The sequence below is a fragment of the Pseudorca crassidens genome, chromosome 20, assembly GCF_039906515.1.
Source record: "Pseudorca crassidens isolate mPseCra1 chromosome 20, mPseCra1.hap1, whole genome shotgun sequence".
Classification (NCBI taxonomy): Eukaryota; Metazoa; Chordata; class Mammalia; order Artiodactyla; family Delphinidae; genus Pseudorca; species Pseudorca crassidens.
This window is the reverse complement of record NC_090315.1, coordinates 5,025,676-5,039,170: the sequence shown is the minus strand read 5'-3', so window position 1 is coordinate 5,039,170 and position 13,495 is coordinate 5,025,676. Positions and strand designations below refer to the sequence as shown.

The window sequence follows — 13,495 nt, the reverse complement described above, 5'->3', positions numbered from 1 at the left end:
AACCATCACTACTGTCTAATTCCAGAACACTCCCATCACCCCCAAAAAGAAACACCATTCCTTTTAGCCATAACCCCTCATTCCTTCCTTCCCCTGAGGCCCTGGAGACCACCACGACTGTACTTCCTGCCTCTATGGATTTGCCTTCTAGAAATTTCCTATCAGTGGCATCACACAGTGCGTGGCCTTTTGTGTCTGGCTTCTTTAGTTATGATTTGGACACTCATCTACATTGTAGCCTGTGTCAGAGCCTCATTCGTTTTTATGGCTGAAGGATATTCCCTTGTATCCTTTCACCAGTGGACAGACGTTTGGGTTGTTTCCACCTCTTGGCTATCATGAGTAATGCTGCCAGGATTCCTGTACAAGTTTTTGTGAGGACAGAGATTTTCAGTTCTATTGGGGCAGAATTGCTGGGTCCTATGGTAACTCTACGTTTAACTTTTTGAGGGACCGCTGGAATGTTTTCCAAAGCGGCAGCCCCATTTTACATTCCTGCCGGCTGTGTGTGAGGGTTCAACCTTACACATCACCGTCATGATTGTTGAAGATTCTAATAATAACAATCAAAGAACAGCAGGTGCTGCAGGGGGAGCATTTATTTCAAGCCACAGATGGGACACACACTCCAAGGGCTCCCGGATGCCTGGAGGGGGGTGGGGGGCAGTGCCCAGATCCTCACTTCCAGCGGCCTCCAACGCGGCCCTTCCCAGCCCCCTTCCGGCTGTAGGAGAAGGAGGGGTGTCAGAAAGGAAGGTCTCCCTGACCAACCTCTGAGATGGGTCCCTGTCCTCAATTCAGGGAGTCCATCCCCGCAAATCCCCGCCCTCCCAGCCAGAGGAAGAGGCCGGCAAGTGCCTTCTCATTGGGTTCACTGCCTGGTGGCGTGATTAGTGGTCACAGGCCCACAGGCGGGCAGGAGTTGATGTCAGCGGGTGAGCTCAGGATGTTCATATCGGCACTGATAAATATTTATGGGTACAGGGATGGGGGAAGGAAAGGGTGAGTGACTGAGAGAGGGTCGGGGAGGCTGGGGTGAAAGAGACAGAAAGATGGAAAGTGAGATGGAGAGAGAAGATCAACAGAAGGCAGAGGGGAGGGAGGGAGGGAAGGAGACACAGGGGAGACAGAACAAGAAACAGAGGAAAAGCCGGGCTTCTCAACCTCAGCACCAGCGACATTCCGGGGCCGGATCATTCTGTGGTGAGGGCTGTCCTGTGCGTTGTAGGACGTGGAACAGCAGCCCTGGGCTCCACCCACCAGGTGCCAGTAGCATCCCCCTCCCCAAACAGGTTCGAGACATCCCCCGATGTCCCTGGGGTCGGAGGCAAGGTCACCCCCGCCCCGAGAACCAGTGATTTAGAGGGACATAGAAACAGGGATCGAGACCCCAGAAGAGAGCTGGAGGGTGGAGAGGAAAGGACACATTATGAGACCGTCCCAGAGAAAGAGGGATAAAGACAGAGCCCCCAAGAAGGGGTGGAGAACTGAAACTCAGAGAAGGGACAGCCAGAGGAAAGGAAAGAGAGGCCCCAAGGGTCAGATGGAGGGTGTGGGGCTCAGGGCCGGGTTCACACTTACAACTTCTGGGCGTGGCTGATGCGATTGTAGAGAACATTGATCTGCAGAGACAGGAGGGAGATTCGGGCACTGCCGGAGGGACAGGCCCGCTCACTGCCTACCCAGCCCCAGCCCAGCCTGGCCTCCAGCAGAGATGGGTCTCACCTCATATTTCTGCTGCTTCATCTTCTCCATCAGGTCAAACTTCTCGGACTCCAACTGGTGGATCCAGTCCGACAGTTCCTGGGCCTTCTCCCTGGCAGGGCAGAAGGGCTGTCATGGAAGGGAGCCAGGCCAGGCCATGAGCCCAGAGAGGTTGAGGGAATTGTTCAAAGCCACACAGCGAGTCTCTGAGTTCGACATTATTGGTGCTATTTTGTTAATATTTGAGGCCACAGTATTCAAAGTGAATTGCAACAAGGGGTTTTAAAATCTCTGCCCACTTCTCCATATCCAAAACAGAGAGCTCACCTTTCTCTAAGGGAGAATGAGCATGGTTAAGGGCCTAGGCCCTGGAGTCAGAAAGCCTTGGTTCAAATACCAGCTATGGACTACCGATTTCTTCTATGTGAGAAAACAAACCTCTATAGTTTAGGCTGCTATAGTCAGATCTCAGTTATTAGAGGCCAAACTTATTCCGAACTGTTAAAAATCTACTGCCTTGAACTGTTATAGAATGAGAGAATAGGCACAGAATACCTGGCACGTGCTAAACACTCGACAAAGCTAGTTGTTACCATTCTTTTTATTCTTACTAGCAGTCTTTGTTGTCTTTTGCCAGCTAATGGTCTTCAAAGGCTGTCTCTTCCATGGTGTGTTTTCCTTTAAAATTTTAGAGACCATCATGTGACCTCTATCTAATAAATAAAACTGAAATAACTTGAGATCCTCAAAAAATATTAGTAGATCCACATTATGAGTGGACGTGTGGTGAGGGAAGGAAAGAGGAGGAAGAAGGAACTTTCGCGACATGTTCCTTAGTGCAAGGCCCTGTGATAACGTGACTGGGGAAGGACGGCACATCGCCAGTGCTGGGCTGGAGCCAAATCCGCGCATCCTTGCCCGACTCCGACTCTGAGTGCACAGTTCTCACGCTGGTAGTTTGACATCAGCATGGTGGGAGTATTTACACCGTGGAAATGAGCAAATGCTAAGATGTGGACTTTTAGGCCCTGGAGATCCACTTGGTAAACGTTTACCATCACACCCCTTTGTAAAAGAGTGATGAAGAGCACAGACTACCGCACCAGACTGCCTGGGTTCAAATCCCCACTCTCCCACTTGCAAGGTGTGCAACCCTGGAAAGTTTACTTAACCTCTCTGTGCCTAGGGTTGCTCTTTCTGTTTTTGTTTTTTAATGTTCCAGTTGCTTGAGGGTGTCTACCTCATAGGGTTGGAAGCCCTCCACAGGGGGCTGCTGCTGCCATACTGACCTTTCACTGCTCTGTGATGTACATCTTGTCATCATCGCCTCATTTTACCAGTGAGGTAAGCAAGGCTCACAGAAGGTAAACCCTGTGCCTCAGATCACCCAGCTGTAAGTGGTGAAGCCGGCACTGAGCCCCTGGCAAGTGGTTTCAGATGTTGAGCTCCAAACCCCATCACTGTGCGGCCTATGAGGTGGTGGATGTTTCTGACTTTAAACTCTGTGCCTGGGCCAGATAATGTCAAGACGCAGGCGAGGGCCCTGAAGGGAAGACCCTCCCCGGCCTCCCCTCAGGTGGCTTTACCACATGATGCAGGCTATGCAGACAGTGAGCTGTGAAGGGCAAGATAGAGCCCCACCCGGAAGAGATGTGGCTGGAAAACTGTTGCCAGTGCATCTGGCTTTAATTCACGTAAAAGATGGGGCCCATTCAGAGTTCCCAGGGGCCATCAAAACGTCATCATCTTCTAAATTTAGGTCAGATCTGTTGTCTGGCTTCCGTATTATCACCCAGACTCTACAGGTCTCGGCACCCACAAAACGTGGGGCCTATATCAGTGAAACATTCCACAGGGGAGTCTACAGGGGCGCAGAGAGGGAGAGACACTTGCCCAAAGGCACACAGCACCAGGGCTTCCACCCACTCGGATCTGGGTCAGGCGTCCCCTTATCTGTCTGTCTCATAGCCAGGCCCCTCCCACCTACCGGAGCTGTTCTTCTCCCATGTGGTCGATGTTCAGAGGCTTTTTACGCTCCGACAAGATGCGCAGTTTCATCTCACGCCCTGTCTGGCGCTTACCCCGCTTCTGTTCTGCCTGACGGTTGAAAAGGACATCGTGAACTAGGGGATGGGTCCACCGGATGGCTCCGCACATCAGGACCCAGGGGTCCAGGCCCCGAGCCCTCCTCGCTCAGACCCAGGTGTCCGGGCCCCCAGCCCCTCCTCCCTCAGACCCAGGGGTCCAGGCCCCCAGCCCCTCCTCCCTCAGACCCAGGTGTCCAGGCCCCCAGCTCCTCTCCCCTCAGACCCAGGATCCAGGCCCCCAGCTCCTCTCCCCTCAGACCCAGGAGTCCAGCCCCCAGCCCCTCCTCCCTCAGACCCAGGAGTCCAGCCCCCAGCCCCCTCCTCCCTCAGCCCAGACCCCCAGCCCCTCTCCCCAGAGACCCAGGGGTCCAGGCCTCAGTGCTTCCCCCGTCCGACCCAGGGGCCCAGGCCCCCAGCCCCTCCTCCCTCAGACCCAGGAGTCCAGCCCCCAGCCCCTCCCCCCTCAGACCCAGGGGTCCAGCCCCCAGACCCCTCCTCCCTCAGACCCAGGAGTCCAGCCCCCAGCCCCTCCTCCCTCAGACCCAGGAGTCCAGCCCCCAGCCCCCTCCTCCCTCAGCCCAGAACCCCAGCCCCTCTCCCCAGAGACCCAGGGGTCCAGGCCTCAGTGCTTCCCCCGTCCGACCCAGGGGTCCGGGCCCCCAGCCCCTCCTCCCACATCTTTGGGAGACCAGTCCTTTGCGCACCACACTACCCGTTTCCTGTTCAGGCCCTAGCAGGCTGAACTCACCTTGACCAGGTAACCCCCAAAATGGGCCCCCATGTTGGACAGAACCTTCTTCTTTTTGGCGTCATCCTCAGCTCGCTTCTTGGCCTCTTCCTCTTCCTTCCGCATCTTCTCCTCCTGTGGGAAGAAAGGGGTTAATTCCTGGGCCTCCCTCCAGCACCCTGGACTGAGAGGGGAGGGGGTCTGAGATGGGCACGTGGGAGGGGGCCCTCTTCTGCACTGAGTGAAGCAGGAATCAATCAGACCCAAGCATGAAACAAGGTCAATATCAGAACACGCAAGGATGCTGACGGTCCCCTCCTCACCTTTCCAGGCCCGGCTGTGTGACCACCTGCAAGTCCTTCCTCCTCTTTGAGACTTTATATACCACCCCCAAGGAAAATATTAAACTAGTGGAGGGACGTGCTTGCTTTTTTCTGCACGCTCCAGCCTGAAATGGCCAATGGTGATCTTTGCTGTGTGACCTCAGTGCAGGCACGTACCCTCTCTGGGACTTACTCTTCCTTAGTCTCATGAGAGGAGAATGACTGTCCTCAGAGGGTCATAGAAGGTAACTTGTGACGGGAGTCGGGGGGCTTGGGGCAGTAAAGAGGCTCTTGGCCTTGAGCCTGAGGAAGAGGTTCTAGAATGCCTTCACTAAGGCATTACCACATCCAGAAAGTCTGCACTGCATGTTCCAGAATTAGTGCCTTGTCCATACCAAAGCCCCATCCCCACTGGAGAGGCAGGTGAGATGGGCATGATGGTATTTCACTTGCCCAGGATTCCCCACCTGAATTAATTTCCTCTCGCTGCTGTAATTTGCAAACAGAGTGGCTTAAAACAATGAAAGTTTATCAGCTTATAGTTCTGCAGGTCAAAAGTCTGAAATGGGTCTCATGAGCTAAGTCAAGGTATGGACAGGGTTGGGTCCTTCTGGAGGCATTAGGGGAGATTCACTCCCTTTGCTCTTCCGGCTTCTAGGGGCCGCCTGCATCCCTTGGCTCAGGGCCACTTCCCCCATCTTCAAAGGTCCTCCCTTGTTTACGAACCCTTGTGATAACACTGGGCTCACCCAGGAAATCCAGGAGAATCTCCTGATCTCAAGATCTTTAACTTAATCATACCTACAAAGTCCCTTTTGCCAGGCAGGTTCCCATATTCATAGTCTCTGGGAGCTAGGATGTGGACATCTTTGGGAGACCAGTCCTTTGCGTACCACACCACCCATTTCCTGTTCTTTAAAAGTGGTTTCAGGGGGCTTCCCTGGGGGCACAGTGGTTAAGAATCCACCTGCCAATGCAGGGGACACAGGTTCGAGCCCTGGTCCGGGAAGATCCCACATGTCATGGAGCAACTAAGCCTGTGCGCCACAACTACTGAACCTGTGCTCTGGAGCCCGCGAGCCACAGCTACTGAGCCTGCATGCCACAACTAGTGAAGCCCACATGTCTAGAGCCCGTGCTCTGAAACAAGAGAAGCCACCGCAATGAGAAGCCCGCGCACCGCAACGAAGAGTAGCCCCCGCTCGCCGCAACTAGAGAAAGCCCGCGCCAGCAGCAACGAAGACCCAACGCAGCTAAAAATAAATAAATAAACAAACAAATAAATAAATAAATAAAGTGGTTTGAGGGACTTTGCTGGTGGTTCAGTGGTTAAGACTCTGTGAGGGAGCATGGGTTCGATCCCTGGTCGGGGAACTAAGATCCCACGTGCCGCGCAGCATGGCAAAACAACAAAAACAAAAAAAAGTGGTTTGAGTGAGCCACTCCTGATGCCAAGTCAGGTCATGTTTTCAAGGGTTAAACCAATGGGAGCATTCTAGCCACTCTCTCCCAACTAGCCAGTGATTCACTCCACAGTGGACAGGTGAACAATTTGAAAACATCCCAGGATTTGTGCAGGAGACAAAGAAAAGAGGAGTTTAAGCCAGAGCTGCTGGTGGCCGTTTGCCACCCCTGCCTGGGAACCATCTGGTTTGCCTGGGACTGATGGGATGCAGGATTTTCAGGGCTCAGACCAGGAAGGTGCCAGGCAAACCAGGATGAGTTGCTCACCCTCCTGGACACACTGTCCACAGAAATACTGGCCAAGATGGGAAGATAAAAGCTGGGTCTTTGTGATATTATTTGAGTCCCTTGATCCAGCCATGCCTGAAGCAAGCCATGCCCTAGACCTTTTAGTTACATGAGCCAATAAAGTTCTCTTTCTGCTAAGTTCAGTTTGGGTTGGAGTTTCTGTCCCTTCCAACAGAAAGCCCCTTGAATAATACAGCATGAGGACTTTTATGGGACCACAGAGAATGTCATGAGTGGAAAATTGCAGTGTCCAGCTGAGAAAGTAACATTTGGGCTCTGGGGGGAGGGGAAACACCCACCACCAGCTTAGCCTGACGCTCGCGCTCCTTCTCGGTTCTGAAGCGCTGTTGCTCAGCTCTCTCCGCCCGGCGCCGCTCCTGGGGGAGAGAGAAGAATGAGGGGGTGCAGGGACCACCACACACCCCCTTTATCACTTCCCAGGGTAGGTCAAGAGTGGTGATGGGCACCAACTTGGGTACTTTCCCAAAAGTTTCAGCCTTGGGTCTGTAGTGGACGGGAACGTATCTCCCAAGGCCCAAAGGATGGAAGGAGGGAGAAGAATTTGGGGAACCCCACCTCCCTTGACTCACAATACGCTCTTTTAGCGCCACGAGCTCCTCTTCCTCTTTCTTCCGCTGTTCAAAATGCACGTCAATGAGCGTCTGCAGCTCCAGCAGATCTTTTTCCATGCGCTTCCGGTGGATGTCCTAGGGGACAGAGGATGGGAGCACGGTCATTCCCCAGGTGGTGCCCCAAGAGGGTGCCAACCTCTCAGCACTTCTGAGAAGCATCAGGAGGGGGAGCCCTTTGCAGCAAGAATTGGTGCGGTTGGACTTCCCTGGTGGCGCAATGGTTAAGAATCCGCCTGCCAATGCAGGGCACACATGTTTGAGCCCTAGTCTGGGAAGATACCACATGCCACAGAGCAACTAAGCCCGTGCGCCACAACTACTGAGCCTGCACTCTGGAGCCCGCGAGCCACAACTCCTGAAGCCCGTGCGCCTAGAGCCCATGCGCCGCAACAAGAGAAGCCACTGCAATGAGAAGCCTGCGCACCGCAACGAAGAGTAGCCCCCGCTCGCTCTGCAACGAGAGAAAGCCCGCGCGGAGCAACGGAGACCCAACGCAGGCAAAAATAAATTTAAAAAAAGAAAAAGAAAAAGAAAAAGAAAGAATTGGTGGGGTTGACAGCTGGGAGAGACGTCTGCCATGCACTGTGTTTCCAGCAGATGGCAGCAAAGCATCGTATTCTGACACTAAACTAAGGGGCTGCCAAGACACAATTCCAAAAGAAGCGGGTAGGAAACAAACAAACAAAAAACAGTGGCTAGGGAGGGGCACCTCTTCCTAATTTGCACCCTACAGGCTAGCAGCCCCTCCTGGGATGGGATGTCTGTTACTTACATCGAAGTCCACACGTTCCCCCTCTGGGATCTTTGGGGGGATCAGCGGAGGTACCACGGGCCGGCTGAGTGGACAGAAGAGAAGAAACACTGAGTAGTCTGACCTCCCTGCTGAATGTAAAATATTTTACTAATAACGTTTTATATGGATTCATGTTGAAATTCTGAGATTTTGGTTATGACAGGTTGAGTAAAATACGCTATTGGGATTGATTTGACCTGTTTGGGTTTACTTCTTAAAAGGCTGCTAGTTAAAAAAAAATTGTTTCTTAAGTTATTACATATGTGGCTTGCATTGTATTTGTATTGGGTGGTGCTGCTTTGGGGGACTGCCTTGGGCACTCCCACTTCTTGGAATTTTCTTTTCCTTTGGTTTCTTTCTTTCTTTCTTACTTTCTTTTTTATTTATTTATTTATTTTTTACTTTCTTTTTTAAGCTGGAGAATTTATTTTTATTCTTGCAGTTTTATACTAGGAAGTCAACATTTTTTAATAATTCATTGTTCACAATTGATTTATAAAAAACTTGAATCCTTAAATTGTACATCGGTATCCTATGACTCCAAATCTTATTTATCACTCTCCTTCCAGTCTGAAGAAAATGATCATGTAATTTACTAACTTCCACAGACAGCACAGTCCCACTGACATAACATTTGGTTTGAAGTCTACACTCATATGAAAATTAAGACCAGTATCAAACTGGCCTGAAACGTGATTGTGTTCCTGGCTCAAGATACCTGTAGTAAATTTATAAGTCCACACTAAGACACAAAAATAAACTAGGGTGTGTATATCGTATAAAAAACTTTTAACAGTAGAGTAAAAATAACATTAAAATGTTACAGTTTCAATCATATTACAGTGTTTTAATCAATTAGCTTTCAAATTGCCTGATTAATCGAATTAAATGCAAATAACTTTGTATGGGATTTTTTTTTATGTTTGCCCAGCATTTCAAAATGGTTATGGAATATAACTTTTAAAATGTCAAAATACGCTCTACATATTGCATGTTTCTGCTAGGCTGGGCTAGTATCCTCCATGGCAAGATACTAAAACTATTGAATAAAATACACTTTAAAATCAATAGCTATCTTATTAATTTCCTTGAAATTATCATCATCATTACCAAAACCTTCCAGGATTTGGTAAGATTTGATTTCTTAAATACAGCTTTAAAGTTTAACTTAAGGAATGAAAAAATCCCTCATATATTTGACTCTTTATTTCCTTTTTTGGTCATTCAATGATCAAAGAGAATTTTAAACAAATTATGCTTCATCTTTCCTGGCTTAATAAAAAGCAGCAATTTCTATTAACCAAATTAAGAGAGCTTTGCCCTTTGATTCATTCGTGGGACACTCTTGTGATTAATGTCATTCACTCCTGTGACTTCGATTATCATCAATTACCGAGGATTCACCAACTCTGTCTCCAGCCCAGACTCTCTCCCAAACCCCAGACTCCAGTAAACAGACGCTTCCTGAACATTTCCTGCCTTTGCACACACCCTGCCCCAACTGAGCTCATCAACCTGTGGGTCTCTCAGTCTGTGGCCCCTTTCTACCCTATGCCCTCTGCTCCAGCTTAGGCCTTTTCCCCTTGAAAACTCACCACATCCTACAGTTCCCTGGCCATGTCATGTGCCTTTGTGCCCCCGGGCCTTTGCACACTCTGTTTGCTCTGCCCTACAATGCCCTTCCCCTGATATACTCCACCCCTGAGACCTTCCCTCCTCCAACAAGCTTTCCCTGACACTGGAAGCACACCTGTGCTTTCATGTGCCCCTGTGCTCTCAGCCAGATCTGATCCTCGGCCCCCTCTGCTCAGAACCCTTCCATGGCTCCCCGGTGTCCCAGAGAATTTCTGCATCTCATGCTCAATTGCTGCCTCCTTGCATCTCCAAGCTTTGTCCCCAGTGTCACACCCTCCAGGGTGAGCTCTCACAGTCTTCCCTGGTCTGCCTAGTTTGGATCTTTCTCATCAGAATGACCTGTGTCTGCATCTGTTCCCTGAAACACTGGCCAAGATCCAGCTACTGGACCTCGCACACACCACTCCGCTGCGTCATCTACAATCTCCCCTCTACTTCCTTCAGCTAGCAAACTCTCCCGCCCTCAGGACTCGGCGTCACCTCCCCTGGGAAGCCTTCCTTGATATTCTAGGGCACAGATAGGGTCCTCTTCTGCACTACCGTTGCTGTATCTGGGTCTGTTACACCAACAGGACAGCAAGAGTCTGACTCTTGCCAAACACAGTGGGAAGTTCACCAGAAATGTTTGTGGAAAGGAGGAGTCACTGTCCTTTTCTATGTTTCCATTTCCCCACTCTCCTTCTCTGCCTTTCTTGCAGCCTATCTCTGGAGGTGGGTGATATATTTAAGAGGACATGATTGGGAGCCCCACCCCCCAGGATCTCACCTTGGTTTGGGGCGCTCCTCTTCTGGTGGGGGGATACAAAAAGATAATTAGCAAGAGTTCGTGGGGTGGGCATGACACATCCAAAGGAGGGACCCGCCTCCAAGCCTTGGTCCCCACAAGCCCAGTTCCCTTCTCCTGCAGCTCTGGGGGAAGGGTATGGGGGGGGAAGAGGATAAGGGAAATCGGGGTGGCCATAAAAAAGGGAGAGGATCACATGCATCAAATATACATTCAGAACTGGTGTGGGGATCCCCCTCCCATTTCTCTGGGAACCCAGGTGTCCAAACCGCCAGACCATAAGGAGAAAAAACAAACAAACCCTCAGACCCTCGTTCTACATACCCAGAGCTCCTGCCCTCCATCAAGATCTAGCAGTGCAGGGAGGCCCCAAGCCCCCTCTTCACTCGGTGACACGGGAGTTGTGTCCCCAGCCCCCTCCCCCTTAGGGACAGAGGAATACAGACTCCCACTGCTAGTCCCTTCTACAACCCACGCCCCAACCTTTGAATGTATATGAAGGAGACAAGTAACAGACAGGCGAAGATGAGGGGGGAGGGGGGCCTCTCCGCAAACATCCAACCCTTCTGTAAGTATTCCTCCAGACTGGGGAAGAAGGCTTGGGTGTTGGTCCCTTTAAGAAGGAAGGGAACGGGTTAAAGCCATTGCGAGGCTGTTTCCCTTCTTGGCCACTGGAGAGCGCGAGAGCTCTCCGGGGCTTAAAGGACCGGGCCTGGGACGGGTTACGGGGACGGGTTACGGTAGCGGGGAGGGAGTCATCTTGGAGGTCAGGGCCCTGAGGACCCCCGAAATCGGCCTCAGGAAGCGAAGCAGCCGCGGTTACCTCGCTCAGCCAACGGCTCCGGCTCCTCGGGGGCTGGGGAGGGGGCGGGAGGAGAAGCTAGGTTTGGGGAGCCGGGGGAGGGGAGCAGCCATGCCCGGATGCGGGAAGGGGAGAGAGGGGAGAGAGGGGAGAGGCTGTTAAAGGAGCTGAGGCCGAGACCATCGAGATCCCCGCCCCCGCCCAGCCTGCACCCGGGGACTAGCGTCCCCACCGCACCAGCCCCCCGGTGCCGCGTCCAGCTCCAGACCTGCGGAGTCCAGGGCCTCACCTTCCTCCTCCTCCTCAGCAGCCTCCTCTTCTGGAAGGGGTGGGGGAGACAAGAGGAGGCGTGAGGAGCCCGGGGTGGGGGGACGGCAGGGGCTTCAGATGCGGGGAAGAGTGCGTGAGTGCGCAGAGACCCGCGTTCAGGTTCGAGTCTCATCTAGACGGGGGGACCCCTCTGGGCCTCAGCTGCAAGTGGGCCCACTGAGCTTTTCCCACGGGCTGTGCTGACCAGGAGGGTGGGCGTAGGGCAGGGTGGGCTAAGATGCGCCAAGGTGTCCCCACCTCCCCTCCCCCCCAAGGCCATCCCACTCTCCACTCACCTTCAGGCTGCTCCCTGAGGACCGGGGAGGGAAGGAAAGAGGGAGGGGGAGAGTTAGGCGCCTTGGAGGTGGGAGGTGTCTCCACCGCTCCAGGGCCCCAGCCCGCCTGCCAGCATCACTCACTCCTCATATTCCTGCTCTTCGGCGTCCGACATCCTGGTGTCCTGCTGCAACCTATGAAAAGCAGAGAACAGGCGGAGTGGGGTGGGGTCCAGAGGAGGAGGGGCTGGGGGCCTGGATCCTGGGTCTGAGGGAGGAGGGGCTGGGGGCCTGGATCCTGGGTCTGAGGGGGGAGGGGCTGGGGGTCTGGACCCCTGGGTCTGAGGGAGGAGGGGCTGGGGGCCTGGGTCTGAGGAAGGAGGGGCTGGGGGCCTGGACCCCTGGGTCTGAGGGAGGAGGGGCTGGGGGCCTGGACCCCTGGGTCTGAGGGGGGAGGGGATGGGGACCTCCAACTCCTAAAGACTCCTAAACCGAGGGTGAAGACAGCGCATTGGGAGATACGGTCCGGGCAGAGCCCCAAGGCTGCAGCCCCCGCCCCCTGACCACAGCTGTCGCCTTTTGTCTTATGACAAGTCCGTAGGAACCTGATCTGAGTAGGCATTAGGAGGAGGTATTTGGGAAGGGACAGTGGTCCGAAGACAATAGCTGCCCCACCCCCAGGGTCTATTTTGGGGGCATGTCGTAGAGGGTGACACCGAGGACATCTCTTGAGAAGTATTCATGGAGGGGGGGTTCTAGGAGAATTCATCATACCCGCTGCCCTCTCCCCCCCCAAGTCCCCTCCCCTTTGGCTGTTCATCTGCCCACCTGTCGCCTCCTTTCACCTTCACCCACTGCCATGGAGGGGACAGGACACATAAGAGCAGCTTCTGTCCCCAGACCTCATCCTGACCCCTAAATACTAAGACTCCCCAATCTCTGAGATCCCCAAGGCACCCAGGTTGAGAGACCCCACGAAATCCCCATACCCACAGACCCCAATTTTTGAATTCTGAAAAACAGTAACTCCTCATCTCTCCAGATTCTGAGACTCCAACTGTCGAGACTCCCGATTATGCGTGCCCTAAAATCTTGACCCCCTAGGTCTTGACATCCCCTAAATTCTGAAACCTCGGGACTGTGAGACCCCAAAATCTGGATGCATAAACTCAGGGGACTGATTCATGAAACCCCCAAATATGACATTACAAATTCTAATACCTCCCATCATGAGACATGAGATTCCGCGACCTCAATTCCTAAATCGTCAGATTCTGAGACACTGCCCCCCAGTTCTGACACACAGACTGTCTGTCATCCAAGCCCAGGGACTCCCAGTTTCTGAGATTCCCTCAGACTCAGCCCTCCGAGGTCCTTATATTCTGGGACCCCCAAACCCTGCACTCCCAGCTTCTGTAACCCCCAAGTCCTAATACGTTCCCTTCCATCCCCAGTTCCTCTGGGACCCTTACCTGAGGCTGCGTCTGCAGAGGTGTGAGCGGTGGGGCAATCTTGCTGGGCAGGCTGAAGCACCCCCAGTTTATAGTGGGAGGCTCAGCCCCGCCCCAGGGGGAGAGGGAGGGGTAGAGAATTCCTTTCCTCACACTCAGAGGCTGCCCTGCCCCCACTCTGGCTCCACTTTCGGGATAGAGGCACCTCCTGGCTGTTCCAA

General features: G+C 52.9%; 1 protein-coding gene across 3 annotated transcripts; it reads right to left on the bottom strand.

The window, feature by feature from the left end:
• Positions 1-581: 581 nt before the first annotated feature.
• TNNT1 (troponin T1, slow skeletal type) lies at positions 582-12,014 on the bottom strand. 3 transcript variants are annotated; one of them, XM_067719185.1, is made up of 13 exons: positions 11,968-12,014; positions 11,845-11,867; positions 11,529-11,558; positions 11,261-11,317; positions 10,420-10,441; positions 7,998-8,061; positions 7,184-7,300; positions 6,893-6,970; positions 4,540-4,653; positions 3,692-3,801; positions 1,726-1,816; positions 1,582-1,622; positions 582-724 (listed from the first exon to the last, which is right to left on the bottom strand). In XM_067719185.1, the coding sequence occupies exons 1-13, from the start codon at positions 11,997-11,999 to the stop codon at positions 679-681; spliced, it is 825 nt and encodes a 274-aa protein (XP_067575286.1). In that variant the 5' UTR covers positions 12,000-12,014; the 3' UTR covers positions 582-678. The 3 variants fall into 3 exon arrangements, with proteins under 3 accessions (XP_067575286.1, XP_067575287.1, XP_067575288.1); XM_067719186.1 differs by lacking the exon at positions 11,261-11,317 and having other exon boundaries at positions 11,508-11,558; XM_067719187.1 differs by lacking the exon at positions 11,261-11,317.
• Positions 12,015-13,495: the final 1,481 nt, after the last annotated feature.